Source organism: Pseudophryne corroboree, chromosome 5 (assembly GCF_028390025.1).
Source record: "Pseudophryne corroboree isolate aPseCor3 chromosome 5, aPseCor3.hap2, whole genome shotgun sequence".
Lineage (NCBI taxonomy): Eukaryota > Metazoa > Chordata > Amphibia > Anura > Myobatrachidae > Pseudophryne > Pseudophryne corroboree.
Window position 1 is genome coordinate 112,461,856 of NC_086448.1, and position 15,472 is coordinate 112,477,327.

The 15,472-nt window shown below is 49.1% G+C and overlaps 1 protein-coding gene across 1 annotated transcript in view; it reads right to left on the reverse strand.

Moving 5' to 3' along the window:
- The window catches only part of DNAJC1 (DnaJ heat shock protein family (Hsp40) member C1), a 274,628-nt gene extending 263,179 nt beyond the window's left edge, over window positions 1-11,449 (reverse strand). Inside the window, exon 1 of the mRNA XM_063921576.1 lies at window positions 10,980-11,449. Coding sequence (XP_063777646.1) covers window positions 10,980-11,135 — 156 coding nt within the window. The 5' untranslated portion in view covers window positions 11,136-11,449. The remainder of the gene's footprint in view (window positions 1-10,979) is intronic.
- Window positions 11,450-15,472: the final 4,023 nt, after the last annotated feature.

Here is a 15,472-nt window from a genome sequence, read left to right on the forward strand (position 1 = left end):
GGGTATTCCATTGACATTCAATGTCATAAATAATGTCTAAAAACGTAACCAGATAACCATCATAAAATTACTTTATCGCATCAGTATTCCATCAGGAATGTCAAATTCCACAATTGTCAATGTATTGCTCTCCTTGCAGATCATTCTCAGTCTCAAGACACTGCAGTGATGATTTCTCAAGAGTAGTAATAATAGGATTTTGGTTACCTACCGGTAAATCCTTTTCTCGTAGAGGATGCTGGGGTCCACAATAGTACCATTGGGTATAGACGGGTCCACTAGGAGCCATTGGCACTTTAAGAGTTTGAGAGTGTGGGCTGGCTCCTCCCTCTATGCCCCTCCTACCAGACTCAGTCTAGAAATTGTGCCCAAGGAGACTGACATCTTCGAGAGAAGGATTTAACACAGACAGTGGAGAGATTCATACCAGCTCACATATACAAGGCACATCAACCTAACTAGCTTGAAAACTCAGCAACTGCTGAAACATTACTTACCAAGTAACAATGCAGTACATAACTAAACAAAGTCGTACTGGACCAGGTAACGGTTGCAGGAAAACGAAGCGCTGGGCGGGCGCCCAGCATCCTCTACGGCAGTCATTCCCAACCACGGTCCTCAAGGCACACCAACAGTGCAGGTTTTAGTGATATCCAGGCTGCAGCACAGATGGTTAAATCAAAATAACTAAGCTACTAATTAAGTCACCTGTGCTGAAGCCTGGATATCACTAAAACCTGCACTGTTGGTGTGCCTTGAGGACCGTGGTTGGGAAAGCCTGCTCTACGGACTATGAGAAAAGGAATTACCGGTAGGTAACCAAAATCCTATTTTCTCTTACGTCCTAAAGGATGCTGGGGTCCACATTAGTACCATGGAGATGTACCAAAGCTCCCAGAACGGGAGGGAGAGCGTGGAGGCTACTGCGGAACTGATTGCCTGAACTTCAGATCATCAGAGGCCAAAATATCAAACTTGTAGAACTTTGCAAACGTGTTTGACCCAGACCAAGTTGCAGCTCGGCAAAGTTGCAATGCCGAGACACCCCGGGCAGCCGCCCAGGAAGACCCCACCTTACGAGTAGAATGGGCCTTAACAGATTTTGGACACGGCAGTCCTGCCGTAGAATAAGACAAACAGAGAGTCCGACTTTCTGTGACGAGAAGTTCTCTTCACATATATCTTCAGAGCCCTCACAACATCCAAGGAATTTGATGTAATTGAGGAGTCAGTAGCTACTGGCACCACAATAGGTTGGTTGATATGAAATGCCGACACAACCTTCGGAAGAAACTGCTGACGTGTCCGGAGTTCAGCTCTATCTTCGTAGAAGATCAAGTAAGGACTTTTACAGGACAAAGCCTCTAATTCCGACACACGTCTAGCAGAAGCTAAGGCCAACAACGTGACCGCCTTCCAAGTAAGAAATTTTACCTTAACCTCCTGTAGAGGTTCAAACCCATCCGACTGGAGAAACTGCAACACCACGTTAAGGTCCCAAGCCGCCGTAGGTGGTACAAAGGGAGGATGGATGTGCAGAGCTCCCTTCAAAAAAGTCTGAACCTCAGGGAGGGCAGTCAATTGTTTCTGGAAGAAGATGGAGAGGGACGAAATCTGGACCTTCACAGATCCCAACCTCAGTCCCATATCCACACATTTCTTCCAAATACGATGGCAATGTTTCGACGTTACCCCTTTCCTAGCCTGCATTAGGGTAGGAATGACCTTCTTCAGAATGCCCTTCCGAACTAGTATCAGGCGTTCAACCTCCATGCCGTCAAACGTAGCCGCATTAAGTCTTGATAGGCGAACGGTCCATGCAGCAGCAGATCCTCCCGAAGAGGAAGAGGCCACGGCTCTTCCTGCAAGAGATTCAGAAGGTCCGCGTACCAAGCCTGCCTTGGCCAGTCCAGAGCAATGAGGATCGCCTGAACCCTTGACCTCCTTACGAGCTTTAGAACTCTTGGAATGAGTGGAAGAGGTGGAAACACATACACCAACCGGAAGACCCATGGAGACACCAGGGCGTCCACTGCCACTGTTTGTGGGTCCCTCGACCTGGAACAATAGCATTGAAGCTTCTTGTTGAGACGAGAGGCCATCATGTCTATTTGGGGTAACCCCCAAAGGTCTGTAATTTCCTTGAACACCTCCGGATAAAGACCCCTGGATGGAGATCGTGTCTGCTGAGAAAGTCTGCTTCCCAGTTGTCTACTCCCGGAATGAAGATTGCTGAGAGCGCCAACTCGTGTCTTTCTGCCCAGAGGATGATTCTTGTCACATCACCTCTGACATTGCAGCTCTGCTCTTCGTTCCGCCCTGTCGGTTTATGTAGGCCACTGTCGTTACATTGTCCGACTGTACTTGAATGGCCTGATTTCTTAGAAGTTGGGCCGCCTGAAGAAGACTGTTGTAGATGGCTCTTAGTTCCAGGATGTTGATGGGCAGGCCGGCTTCCAGACTTGACCACCTTCCCTGGAATGTTTCCCCCTGAGTGACTGCACCCCAGCCCTGAAGGCTCGCATCCGTGGTTAGAAGGACCCAGTCCTGAGTCCCGAACCTGCGGCCCTCCAGAAGGTGAAGCAATTGGAGCCACCAGAGGAGTGAAATTCTGGCCTTTGGCGACAGACGAATCCTCTGGTGCATGTGGAGATGAGATCCTGACCACTTGTGCAGGAAATCCAGTTGGAAGGCCCGAGCATGGAACCTTCCGTATCGGAGAGCCTCGTAAGAGGCCACCATCTTTCCCAAAAGGCGAATGCATTGATGAGCTGACACCAGGGCTGGCTTCAGGATATCCCGGACCTTTGTTTGTATCACCAACGCCTTTTCCTGCGGAAGAAACACCCTCTGTACTTCTGTGTCGAGGATCATCCCCAGAAGAGACAACCTCTGGGTCAGTTCTAGATGTGACTTTGGGAGATTCAGTATCCAACCGTGGACTCCGAGTAGGTGCGTTGTGAAAACAATGGACTGCAACAGCTTCTCCTTGGACGAAGCCTTTATCAGCAGATCGTCCATATATGGAATGATGTTCACCCCTTGTTTGCGGAGGAGAACCATCATCTCTGCCATCACCTTGGTGAACACCCTCGGTGCTGTTGAGAGGCCGAATGGCAGGGCCTGGAACTGGAAATGACGGTCCAATAATGCGAAACGGAGATAAGCCTGATGCGGCAGCCAAATGGGAATGTGGAGGTACGCATCCTTGCTATCCAGGGATACCAGGAATTCCCCCTCTTCCAGACCCGATATCACCACCCTAAGAGACTCCATCTTGAACTCCTTTAAAAAGGGGTTCAGTGATTTTAGGTTCAGAATGGGCCTGACCGAACCACCCGTTTTCGGTACCACAAAAAGGTTTGAATAGTAACCTGTGGTTTGTAAATGAGGAGGAACTGGTACAATGACCTGTGCCTCCACCAACTTTTGGATAACTTCCTGTAGTACAGTTCTGTCTGCCAGTAGAACTGGCAAGCATGATTTGAAAAATCGGTGAGGAGGGACATTTTGAAATTCCAGCCTGTATCCCTGGGACACAATATCTATCACCCAGGGATCCAGGCTGGACGATACCCAGACGTGACTGAACTGTCTGAGTCTCGCCCCCACCTCCAGGCCACGCGGTCCATCCTCATGCGGAGGACTTTGGCGTACCTGAAGCAGGCTTTTGTTCCTGGGAACCTGCAGCAGCAGGTTTCTTGGATTTAACTCGACCTCCCCTAAAGAAGGTATTGGACGGTTTGGCCTTTCTAGGCCGAAAGGACTAAGATGCTGATGAAGAGAAGTATTTCTTCGAAGCAGGAGCAGCTGAGGGAAGAAACGGAGACTTACCCGCTATAGCCGCTGATATCCACGCATCCAGAGCTTCCCCAAAGAGAGCCTGACCTGTGTAGGGTAAGGACTCCACACTTTTCCTGGATTCCGCGTCGGCAGACCACTGGCGCAGCCACAGTCCCCGACGAGCTGAAACAGACATGGAAGATATTCTCGCAGCCATGGAACCCAAGCCTTTCATGGATTCTACCATAAAACCTGCAGAATCATATATGTTGCGTAAATACAATGCAACGTCATCCCTATCCATCGTATCCAAATCCTCAAGTAAGGTAGCCGACCACTTTACTATTGCCTTTGCAATCCATGCACTAGCAATAGTGGGACGTAATATGGCCCCTGAAGCAGTGTACATTGATTTAAGTGTATTATCAATTTTTCTATCAGCCGGCTCCTTTAAGGCGGTAGATCCTGGAACAGGTAAAACCACCTTTTTTGAGAGTCTGGACACAGATGCGTCAACAATAGGCGGGTTTTCCCATTTTTTGCTATCCTCTTCAGGGAAAGGAAACGCTGCCTGGACCCTTTTAGGGATCTGGAATTTTTTCTCCGGGTTTTCCCATGCTTTCTCAAATATAGCATTCAATTACTTTGATGCAGGGAAGGTTAGCAAGGCTTTCTTATTTTCAGTGAATAAAGCCTCCTCAACCTGCTCAGGCGTGGTATCATTTATATTTAACACATCCCTGATAGCCTCTATCATTAATTGAACCTCCTCTGCAAGAGAGGCAGACCCCGCAACACATCCCCATTACCGTCTGTGGTATCAGAATCGGTATCAGTGTCATCTTGTGTGATGTTAACAAGTGCCCGTTTTTGGGGGTATATAGCGGGGCGTCCTGAGGTACCATAATCGGGCCATATCGCCATGGAGTTCTGTAATACCTGGGTTGCAGACTCATTACTCGCAACCCTGTCAGAAATCTGAGTAATCCAAGATTTGATAGAGGAAAACCAGTCAGGTTCCCTTGCTGGAATCTGTGCTAAACCAGTGCTAACCTGATTACATGGAATGGGATCATCCTGTGAGGACATATCCTCTGCAGCATATGACACAGTGTCCCTGGACATAGCTAAAAAAGACCACCAAACACTCCACACACACACACACACACACACACACACACACACACGTGAGGGCAGGCAGAGTTTCCCCCCCAAGAATGGCAAGAGAGACACAGAGATTGGAGCCAACCCACACACAGCGCTTTTACCAAAGGGAGACCCCTTGTCAGCGCTGACTGTGCCCCTTAATAGGATACACAATCGTACTGCAGCCTCCCCCCCCCCTTCTACAACCCCCTGGTACCGTTTACAGATAGCTGGAGTTGCTGTGGAGGGACCTTCTTTCCTGGTCAGCGCTGTGCAGGCAGGAAAATGGCGCTGAAACGCTGCTGGGTCCGCTGAGAAGCTCTGCCCCCAAAATGGCGCTGTCTTCCCGCTCTTCTTCTGCTTATACTGGCCTGAGGATTTAGTGCTGGCTGAGATCCTGGGCCCCGACAGGCTTCTGGACCAGTGTAGGGTGTAGCGCTGGCTCAGGGCGCCCCTCACAGCGCTGCACCATGTACCGCTGAGCCATCCCCGGAGCGCAGTTAATACTGCACTCCTACCCTGTTGCCGCCATCTTCACACCGACCCCCCGCTTGCTAGGGGGGTCGGTGTCTCACTCGCCACCGAATCTTCAGCTCTGCAAGGGGGTGGCGGCATGCTGCTGGGGCGAGCGGTCCCCAGTGGCGGAGAACGATCAGACCCCTCAGGAGCTCAGTGTCCAGTCAGCGGAGACAGTGGCTCAGACCCCACAGGGCAGACAATGCTCCCCCCTCAGTCCCTCGCTGCAGGGAGGCTGTTGCCAGCAGCTTACCTGTAAAACAAAAAAAATCTAAAACAACGTTTTACTAGGAAACCTCAGGAGAGCTCCCCTAGCTGTGACCGGCTCCTCCGGGCACATTTTCTAAACTGAGTCTGGTAGGAGGGGCATAGAGGGAGGCGCCAGCCCACACTCTCAAACTCTTAAAGTGCCAATGGCTCCTAGTGGACCAGTCTATACCCCATGGTACTAATGTGGACCCCAGCATCCTCTAGGAAGTAAGAGAATATTTATGGTTCATTTCCTACTATTGAGAAATGATCACTGTGGTGTCTTGAGAATGACTTTATGATGATTTTTTGAAGTATGGCGGGTGCCCTAAATTTTATGGATACCGTATATACTAGAGTATAAGCCGACTTTTTCAGCACATTTTTCTATGCTGAAAAAGCCCCCCTCGGCTTATACTCGAGTCAGCTCCACGGCTGCAGCAGACGCCATGGGCTGTGTGGGAGTCCGCTGCAGCCGGATCCAGGGACAGACACTAGAGGTCATTATTGACGTCATGACGTCTCTCCAATAGAGAGGAGCCGCGGCGGCCAGACGGACGGAGCAGCAGAAGCAGCGGTCGGGTAGCAGGAGCGGGGCAGTGGTAAGTATTTTTGTGTGTGTGTGTGTGTGTGTGTGTGTGTGTGTGTGTGTGTGTGTGTGTGTGTGTGTGTGTGTGTAAGCGGCAACAGGGGGCAAAAGAAAGAGGGGGCACAACTACTGGGGGCAAAGAAAGAGGGGGCACAACTACTGGGGGCACAACTACTGGGGGCACAACTACTGGGGGCAAAGAAAGAGGGGGCACAACTACTGGGGGCAAGGAAAGAGGGGGCACAACTACTGGGGGCAAAGCAACAGGGGGGCATGTTTTTATCTGGCACTGTGGGGGGATATCTGTCACTGGGGGTATATGTGGTACTGGTGACACAGCCCTAGCAACAAGCATTACCCCCTGGCAACAAGCATAACACCTACCGCATGAAACCCCTGGCAACGAGCATGACACCAGGAGCATGAAAACCCCTGGCACCGTGCATTTCCCACCCTAGGCTTATACTCGAGTCAATAATTTTTTCCAGTTTTTGTGGTAAAATTAGGTGCCTCGGCTTATATTCGGGTTGACTTATACTCGAGTATATACGGTATATAGATATTAGTAAATAGACTTGGTATCTGTTGGGTCATCTCAGCCACCCCTCCCATACTTAGGGGGATATATACTAAGCAGTGAAAAGTGTGGAGAAGTGAGCCAGTGGAGAAGATGCCCATTGCAACCAATCAGTATTGAAGTAACATTTATAATTTGCATAATATAAAATTATACAGAGCAGCTGATTGGTTGCCGTAGGCAACTTCTCCACTCTTATCACTGCTTAGTACATCTCCCACTTAGCCTCTTCAGTCCCATCATCGAAGCTGCAGCACACGCATGTCAAGACTAAAGTACTAGGTGCGCCCTGTGCTGCGATGCACGACGCAGCCGGGATTAGGTCATAATGCCATACTGATCACCTCATTTTTAGCAGGTTCCAATGTAATAATAGCTGTCACTAAGTTATGCCATTATGCATTACAACTAATGTAAACACATCTCAACCACTAGTAGGCATGTAGCCTAATGAAGAACATACAGTAGTGGGCTTCCCACATTGTTACACTCATGAAAAGTGCGATAGAAAGAGAACGAATCAGTAACAGCGCCTCTCACACCATTGCGGTCTAAAATGAACATTGCAATTACATTTTTAAGGGATAACTCATTTAGGGGGATATCAAATTAGCTAATTGTCCTGCCGGGGGCTATCTAATTAGCCCTGAGAAGCCGGCGCGTGCCGCGGCTTATCAGGGAAGCAGAATCCCCGGAAACAGCCCTGAACCTGTGTGTTTTCGGGAGAAAGGGTTTTTGCTTTTTTGGGGTTTTTTTTTTTTTTTTTTTTTTTTTTTACACGCGATCTATTTGGATAGCCTGTATAAAAAAATTAAAAAAATTAAAAAAACGGTGAAACATCGGAAAAAAGTCCCAATGTTTTAACGGGGATAATTGGATATCCTCCTTTGTGGCAAACAGCAGGCAAAGTCCGCAATGTGCCGACACAACAGGGTTGGAATGCCGGCAGCAGCACCCTAAATATTGCATTTTACTTTGCAGCCCCCTAAGGGTGGATATATACACTATTTGTACCCCTTACGCACATGTAACTATATCCTGGATATTTTGCATGATAATGCGCACCAACCTGGGATTTCTGGGTTTGTGAAAGGAAACAACCCGGGGACTAAATCCCGGGTCTACACTCCTGCTTACGACCAGGGTCACGGAGCCGGCTTGCTAGATCTGGCACTTTCCCGGATGACACGTCTGAAAGCAGCATACTGCAAATATGGCTTATACAGAGCCGGCCTTAGGCATAGGCAAACTAGGCAATTGCCTAGGGCATCTGGTATGCCTAGGGGCACAAGCAGCTTCTGCTGATTAAAATTATATGTGGCATGCCTATATTCTGTGTGTAGCATTTCGTACGCAGATACAGCCACAGTTGCACACAGTATATAGGCATGCCACATATCATTTTAATCAGCAGAAGCTGCTTGTGCATACTAGCCACATAGCAATGCAAATAAGATGCATTTTCATAAAAAATAGGCACCCAAAGTTAGCAGAGCTGCCAGTTGACTCATGCCAGGAACTATATGTGTCATTATGTGTATAAGGGCATTAATAATGTGTAACATATGTGTAAGAGGCACTATGCATGTCATTAAGTGTATAAGGGCACTAATAATGTGCGGCATATGTGTAAGGGAAATTATGGGGTCAATTCTATTCGGCAACTAAAGAATAGCGCCGGGAATTAGCTCCCGACGCTATTCAATTCTGCTACTAGTTGCCCGCAATTGTCAGGAATTCTTCTCTCATCCCCGGGGGATGAGAGAAGAAACCCGACAAAAGTGCTGCCTCGCGGCCGGCGCGAGGCTGATTCTGTCGGGAATCAGCCTCGCGGCCGGCGCGAGGCTGATTCTGTCGGGAATCAGCCTCGCGCCGGGTAGTTAAGTCGGAGAATGCCCGTTCTCCCGACAAAACTACCTGTTAAGTCGGCGAGAACGGGACATCGCCGACTTAACTTTAGCTGAATTGAATAGCGTCGGGAGCTAATTCCCGGCGCTATTCTTTAGTTGCCGAATAGAATTGACCCCTATGTGCATAAGGGCATTAATAAGGGTTGGCATAATGTGCAAGGCGCATTATGTTTATAAGGACATTAATAATGTGTGTCATATGTGTAAGGGGCATTACTGTGTGGTATAATGTGTATAAATGCATTACCAATGTGTGGCATTATGTGTATAAGGTGCTCTACTGTATGGCGTAACATATAGAAAGGGCACTACAGTGTGGTCTAATGTGAATAAAGAGCAATATGGTGTGGTGTAATGTGAATAAGGAGCAATATGGTGTGGGGTAATGAGAATAAAGAGCAATATGGTGTGGTGTAATGTGAATAAGGAGCAATATGGTGTGGGGTAATGAGAATAAAGAGCAATATGGTGTGGTGTAATGTGAATAAGGAGCAATATGGTGTGGGGTAATGAGAATAAAGAGCAATATGGTGTGGTGTAATGTGAATAAGGAGAAATTCAGTATGATGTTATGTGAATGAGGGGCACTACTGTGAGGAGTAACGTATATAAGGTAAAGTGGTACTACTGTGTGATGTAATGTGAATAAGGGACACTATCACATGATAAATTGTGAATAAAGTTGAACTATTGTGAGGCATAATTTGAATTGGGGGTACTATTGTGTGGTCATGCCCCTTGCCAGCAAAAACACATACCTTTTTGGGTTGTGCGCCGAATGTGCACACTGTTCTTATTTAAATTACAGGGGGTAGGAAAACAAAAAAAAGGACTGCTATGGGTGGGGGGTGATGGTGCTGGGAAAGGGGTGCAGGGTCAGAGGCGGAACTAGCGGTGGTGCTAGGGGGCACCAGCCAAAATCTTGCCTAGGCATCAAATTGGTTAGGGCCGGCTCTGGGCTTATATGTACACTACATTGCAGCTAACGGAATTGGCCTTTTGGATTACAACACAACGTATCTCACACGTTTCCCCTTATAGCCTATAAATAGAAAATGCATGACAAAAGTGTCATTAAAGCATCATAATAAAGCAGGTGTTCGTTTTCATGCACTCATACCCACTTTCCCAGTGCACACATACAAAGGAGTCGTAAATATCAGAAAAGACAAAACTCAGCGGAAACAAACACTATGGGCTCAATCCAATCTGCTGCAATTTACCCACGGGGGGCAAGTAAGTGCAGCTACATGACATACTTCTGGTACGGCTGGATTTGCAGATTTTTGTTTGCAAGCTTATAGGGCTGCGTACAAAAATCCACAAATCTAGGGCGAGATAATACTGCGAGGGGGGGCGAGTTCTAATGCGCCTGCCAGTATTTACACACTGTTGCAATGGCAACTCACACCCCTCACATGTGGTAAGCAGTTATTTGAATTGAGCCCTACAAATGTATTGTGTGTGTGACTATGCAGGTATGTGGTGGTTGTTGTTGTGGTGGTTGGAAGGGGGGGGGGGGGTTGTGGTTAAAACGCCAAACTTGTTTTCAGTAGATACAGAGTAAAGGGAGGAATATCCTAGTACCACCACAAACTCCTCATTGGATACTTTTCACATTGATTCGCTGCAGTAGGACATGATGCCAATCGTAGGTGCCAGCTGGGATGTAGTTACAGGACAGTCAGTAACTATGCCAATCACAGAATGAGGCGCAACAAAGTTGACATGCCAATTACAGAATGTTAACGGGAACGCCAGAACTATAAACATGCTACTTACAGTGGTGATGCCAATCTGACTAACTCGGAAGCATGTTAACCTTGTCGACATGTCGGCGCCTGGATTCTGGGATCGACATAGTGACCGCCAATCCCACGTACCCATCCCAAACCGGCTGTGGGTGCTTGAGAATCATTGTGCTGCCACTAGCTATGCCAATGCATTAGTAATACGAAGTGTCACCCCCAATTATTTTGCAAAGTTGGCGCAGATAAGGACAATGCAGTATGATATACCAGCATATAAATGCAATGTAGAAGTGACACAGAGTACCATGCTCCTGAGTGATGGGCACATGGGCTGTGATCTGCCTGCGGGACACTGCTCTGCAACCCGCCATGTGACCATATAACACCACAGAACCAGGACAGGCAGTCCCACCACCACCATCACCCCCTGGCTGTCATCAGCCCCCAGGCTCAGTTACCTGCTCCACCCCCAGGAACTGATAGAAGTTCTGCTGGATCTCCTCCACCAAGTCAAAGAGCTCCAGGTCCCCGTTGTCCCAGGCCCCTGCGGGTGACAGATGTGTGCAGCTCACCAGCAGCAGCCAGGGCAGGAGGAGACGGCGGCCACCCCACATCCTGGAGCAGGCCCCGAGAAGCCGCTGTGACTCTGCTGCCCCCCCCTCCGTAGTAGTACAGAAGCAGACGTGGCTGACACCGCTCACAGTCACAGCCTTGGTTGCTGCTGCTGCAGAAGAGCAGCGTGGGAGGCGGGAGCGGCGACGTCACGTCTCCTAGGCAACGGCAGAGAGTCAGTCAGGGCCTGCTAGGCCGGGAGCTGGCTCCTTCGCGTTCCACGGTGTGCTGGATGCGACGCGCCATGGTCACAGTGCGCCCCTACTGGACGCGAGAGGAGAGTGCAGGCAGAGGAAGCACATGCAGCTGTCTCCTCTAGGGGTGATGAATCATCGCTCTGCGTCACTACAGTCACTGCTCTGCTGCTGCTAATGTTCTTATACTGTATGCAATGGGGGAAAGCTGCACAGCAACTGCAGCGGGCGAGGGTTCTATCACTGCATACGTACAGTGGCCAGCTGTTTGTAAGGAAAGTGTTAGTTCAGTGGCTCTTGCTCTGTCAGGTTCATGCATTAAGTGCAAATGTATTATATAGAGTTATTCAAAATAACGATTCATTATCGCTGCAATTCATGGCAACCGGGAAGCTTTATTCACCCAGACCGTCACCAGTGGCGTCACTAAGGGTGTGCAGGACGCAGCAGGGTGTCACCCTCAGAGGGTCTGACACTAAAATTCCGGCTCCTCCTGTAGCACCCGGCTCCTGTTACAGAGGAGGATCGCTAGTCTCCTGGGGCAGCCCAGCATCTTTGGAGATACAAGCACAAGCCAGAACCACTGGGGAGGGATCCTTCAGATCCCTCACCAAGGGGAAAAAAAAACAGAAAGGTGGTGGCCAGAGCCAGAACTACTGGGGAGGGATCCTGCAGATCCCTCTCCCAGGAAAGAACGGACAAAGGTGGTGGCCAGAGCCAAGCTCTATAATGCGACCTTGCCAGTCAAGGGGTTAATAAATAGGCTCTTCTGTCGGTTACGGTTACCAGCTGTCCTTATTTTCACTGGACCATCCCAGATTTTTCCTATTTTTTTCAACTGACACTATTGCACAATTCATTTCCTTTTATTGCATGCTGAAGCAGCTAATTTACATGAGGGTAATTCAGTTCAGTGCGGTAGATGTGATTTGCTGTTCTGGAACGGGAAATCACATACATTTTATAGCAAGTTTTTCCCAAACATGAAATAGTTGTGTAAGAAAATTTGCAATGCCAGGGCTACTGTAATTGTCTGATATGTGCATTGCAAGGCAGCACATCATGCTGAATAAATCCCCCCCGCTCAGGCCTTGTTGGAGAAAGCATTATTCCTATACATTGTAAGCTTGCGAGCAGGGCCTTCCTACCTCTATGACTGTTTTTTCTCTTACGTCCTAGAGGATGCTGGGGACTCTGTAAGGACCATGGGGTATAGACGGGCACCGCAGGAGACATGGGCACCTAAAAGAACTTTTCCTATGGGTGTGCACTGGCTCCTCCCTCTATGCCCCTCCTCCAGACCTCAGTTAGATTCTGTGCCCAGAGGAGAAGGGTGCACTGCAGAGAGCTCTCCTGAGTTTTCTGTGGAAAAATAATTTTGTTAGGTTTTTTATTTTCAGGGAGTCCTGTTGGCAACACAGGGACGTGCAGGCAGGGGAGGCAGTGCCTCCCCTGTCATAATGATTAAAATAGTACAAAGATAATAACACATTATACTTTGTATTATTTTAGCTAAATCTCTATGGGAGCCCAGTGACAATAATAAAGTGTCTGAAGAGGGGGGCGGGAAGGGGGCGGAGCCAAATCACGGGCTGGAAAAGCCCATTGAAAATTGAAAGAAATGCGGCACCAGCAGATCTGCCTCATTGACAGGGGCTGTGCCTTGAGCTCACATCAAGGCACACCCCTGTCAATCATTGGACAGTGGCAGGGGGTGGGCTGGAAGTAGAACGGATGGGCAATGTCAGATGCCCCCATTCGTGCAGGACCAGCGGGAGCCTCTGTGAGCTGTGTGTGCTGCGCTGTCTCTACCCCCCCTCCCTTAACCCTCGCGAACTCAGCTGCGCTCCCGCGAACCCCCCCCCCCCCCGCTCCCTTAGCCCCAGTGTTCTCAGCCCCCCCCCCTCTCTTAGTCTACCCTGTGTGCGCTCGACGGCCTTGCTCCTCTCCTGGCCCCGTGCTGACTGCTGAGCTGCTGCGGCGCCCCCGCTCCTCTTGGCCTGCAGTGCAATGTACAGACCGAGGGAGCGCCAGGTCAGGAGCCTGCAGCAGCGCTGGAAGAAGAAATCAGGTAAGTGACTGCCTACACACTACACTACACTACACTACACTACGGTACACTATACTATACTACAGTACACTATACTACACTACACTACAGTACACTATACTACACTACAATACACTACAGTACACTACATTACCCCCTAAGGGTAGAGGGGGTGTAAAGTGCTTTACCTGCTGTGTAAAAGGGGGCTGTAGCTGCTGTAATGTGTAAAAAAAAGGGGGACTGTCTGCTGTAATGTGTAAAAAAAGCGGACGCTCTCTGTCATAATGTGTACAAAGGGGAAGCTGTCTGCCGTAATGTCTAAAACGGGGACGCTGTCTGCCGTAATGTGTATAAAGGGGATGCTGTCTGCCGTAATGTGTAAAAAGGGGGACGTTGTCTGCTGTAATGTGTAAAAAAAGCGGACGCTGTCTGTCATAATGTGTACAAAGGGGACGCTGTCTGCCATAATGTCTAAAACGGGGATGCTGTCTGCCGTAATGTGTTTTAATGGGATGCTGTCTGCCGTAATGTGTAAAAAGGGGGACGTTGTCTGCTGTAATGTGTAAAAAAAGTGGACGCTGTCTGTCATAATGTGTACAAAGGGGATCCTGTCTGCCGTAATGTCTAAAACGGGGACGTTGTCTGCCGTAATGTGTATAAAGGGGATGCTGTCTGCCGTAATGTGTAAAAAGGGGGATGTTGTCTACTGTAATGTGTAAAAAGGGGACACTGTCTGCCATAATGTGTAAAAAGGGGACGCTGTCTGCCGTAATGTGTAAAAAAGGGGACGCTGTCAGCCGTAATGTGTAGAAAGGGGACGCTGTCTGCCGTAATGTGTAAAAAGGGGGACGTTGTCTGCTGTAATGTGTAAAAAGGGGACGCTGTCTGCCGTAATGTGTAAAAAGGGGACGCTGTCTGTCGTAATGTGTAAAAAGGTGGACGCTGTCTGCCGTAATGTGTAAAAAGGGGACGCTGTCTGTCGTAATGTGTAAAAAGGTGGACGCTGTCTGCTGTAATGTGTAAAAAGCTGGACACTGCCGTAATGTGTAAAAAGGGGACGCTGTCTGCCGTAATGTGTAAAAGGGGCTCTACCTGGTGTAGTGGTGCTACTGTGCGGCATAATTTGAATAATAGAGACTACTGTGCACCGTTATAAGAATTGGTATTATTTTGTGGCCACACCCCTTCCCCACAAAGCCACGCCCTATTTCTCTTGCGCGCGCCTGCGGCGAGCACTGCCCCTGTTTTACGTAAGGGGCGGGGGCTCTGATGCCGTTTCTTGCACACAGCGCTAAAATGTCTAGTTACGGCACTGTTGCTAGGTATCCATTTTCCTGGCCCTGAGCAGGTCCCCCTCACCAGATCCTCTCTAGGGGTGAGGGGGTGGACTTGGATGGGATGGGGGGGGGGGGTCCAAAGCATTTTGTCGCACCTGGGCCCACCGCTCGCTAGTTCTGCCACTGGCTCTACCTGCTGTAATGTGTAATCGGGGGCTGTACCTGCCGTACTGTGTAAAAGGGAGCTGTACCTGCCATAATGTAAAAAAAGGATCTCTACCTGCCGTAATGTGTAATAAGAGGCTGTACCTGCCGTAATGTGTAAAAGGGGACTCTACCTGCCGTAATGTGTAAAAGGGAGCTCTGCCTGCCATAATGTGTAAAAGGGAGCTCTGCCTGGCGTAATTTGTGTAAGTGGCGCTACTATGCGTCGTAATTTGACTAATGGAAGCCCTGGACAACAAAATCGCATTCATGTCCTCCTCCCACTCCCTTCCCAGTCCCAAACACTAATTATTTTTTTTCTATAAAAATGTACAATATATCACAAGTATGATGAGCAGGCAGGCAGCGGGCATTGGTGGCAGTGTCGGCATCGGACTGAGATGCAAATTAGTGACGGAGGGCTGAGTCAGTTGATGGTGGGCGAGTTTGTAAGCCATTGGCGGTGGCAGCCGGCATCGCCACAGGGGCAGTAGTGGGCATTGGCTTGTCGGCGGTTGGGGTCATCGGCAGGATTCGGCGGACATTATGACTGTAGTGCCTCACTAGTCACTGACCTCACCGCACGCCACTGTGGCAACAGGCTCCCTGCATCG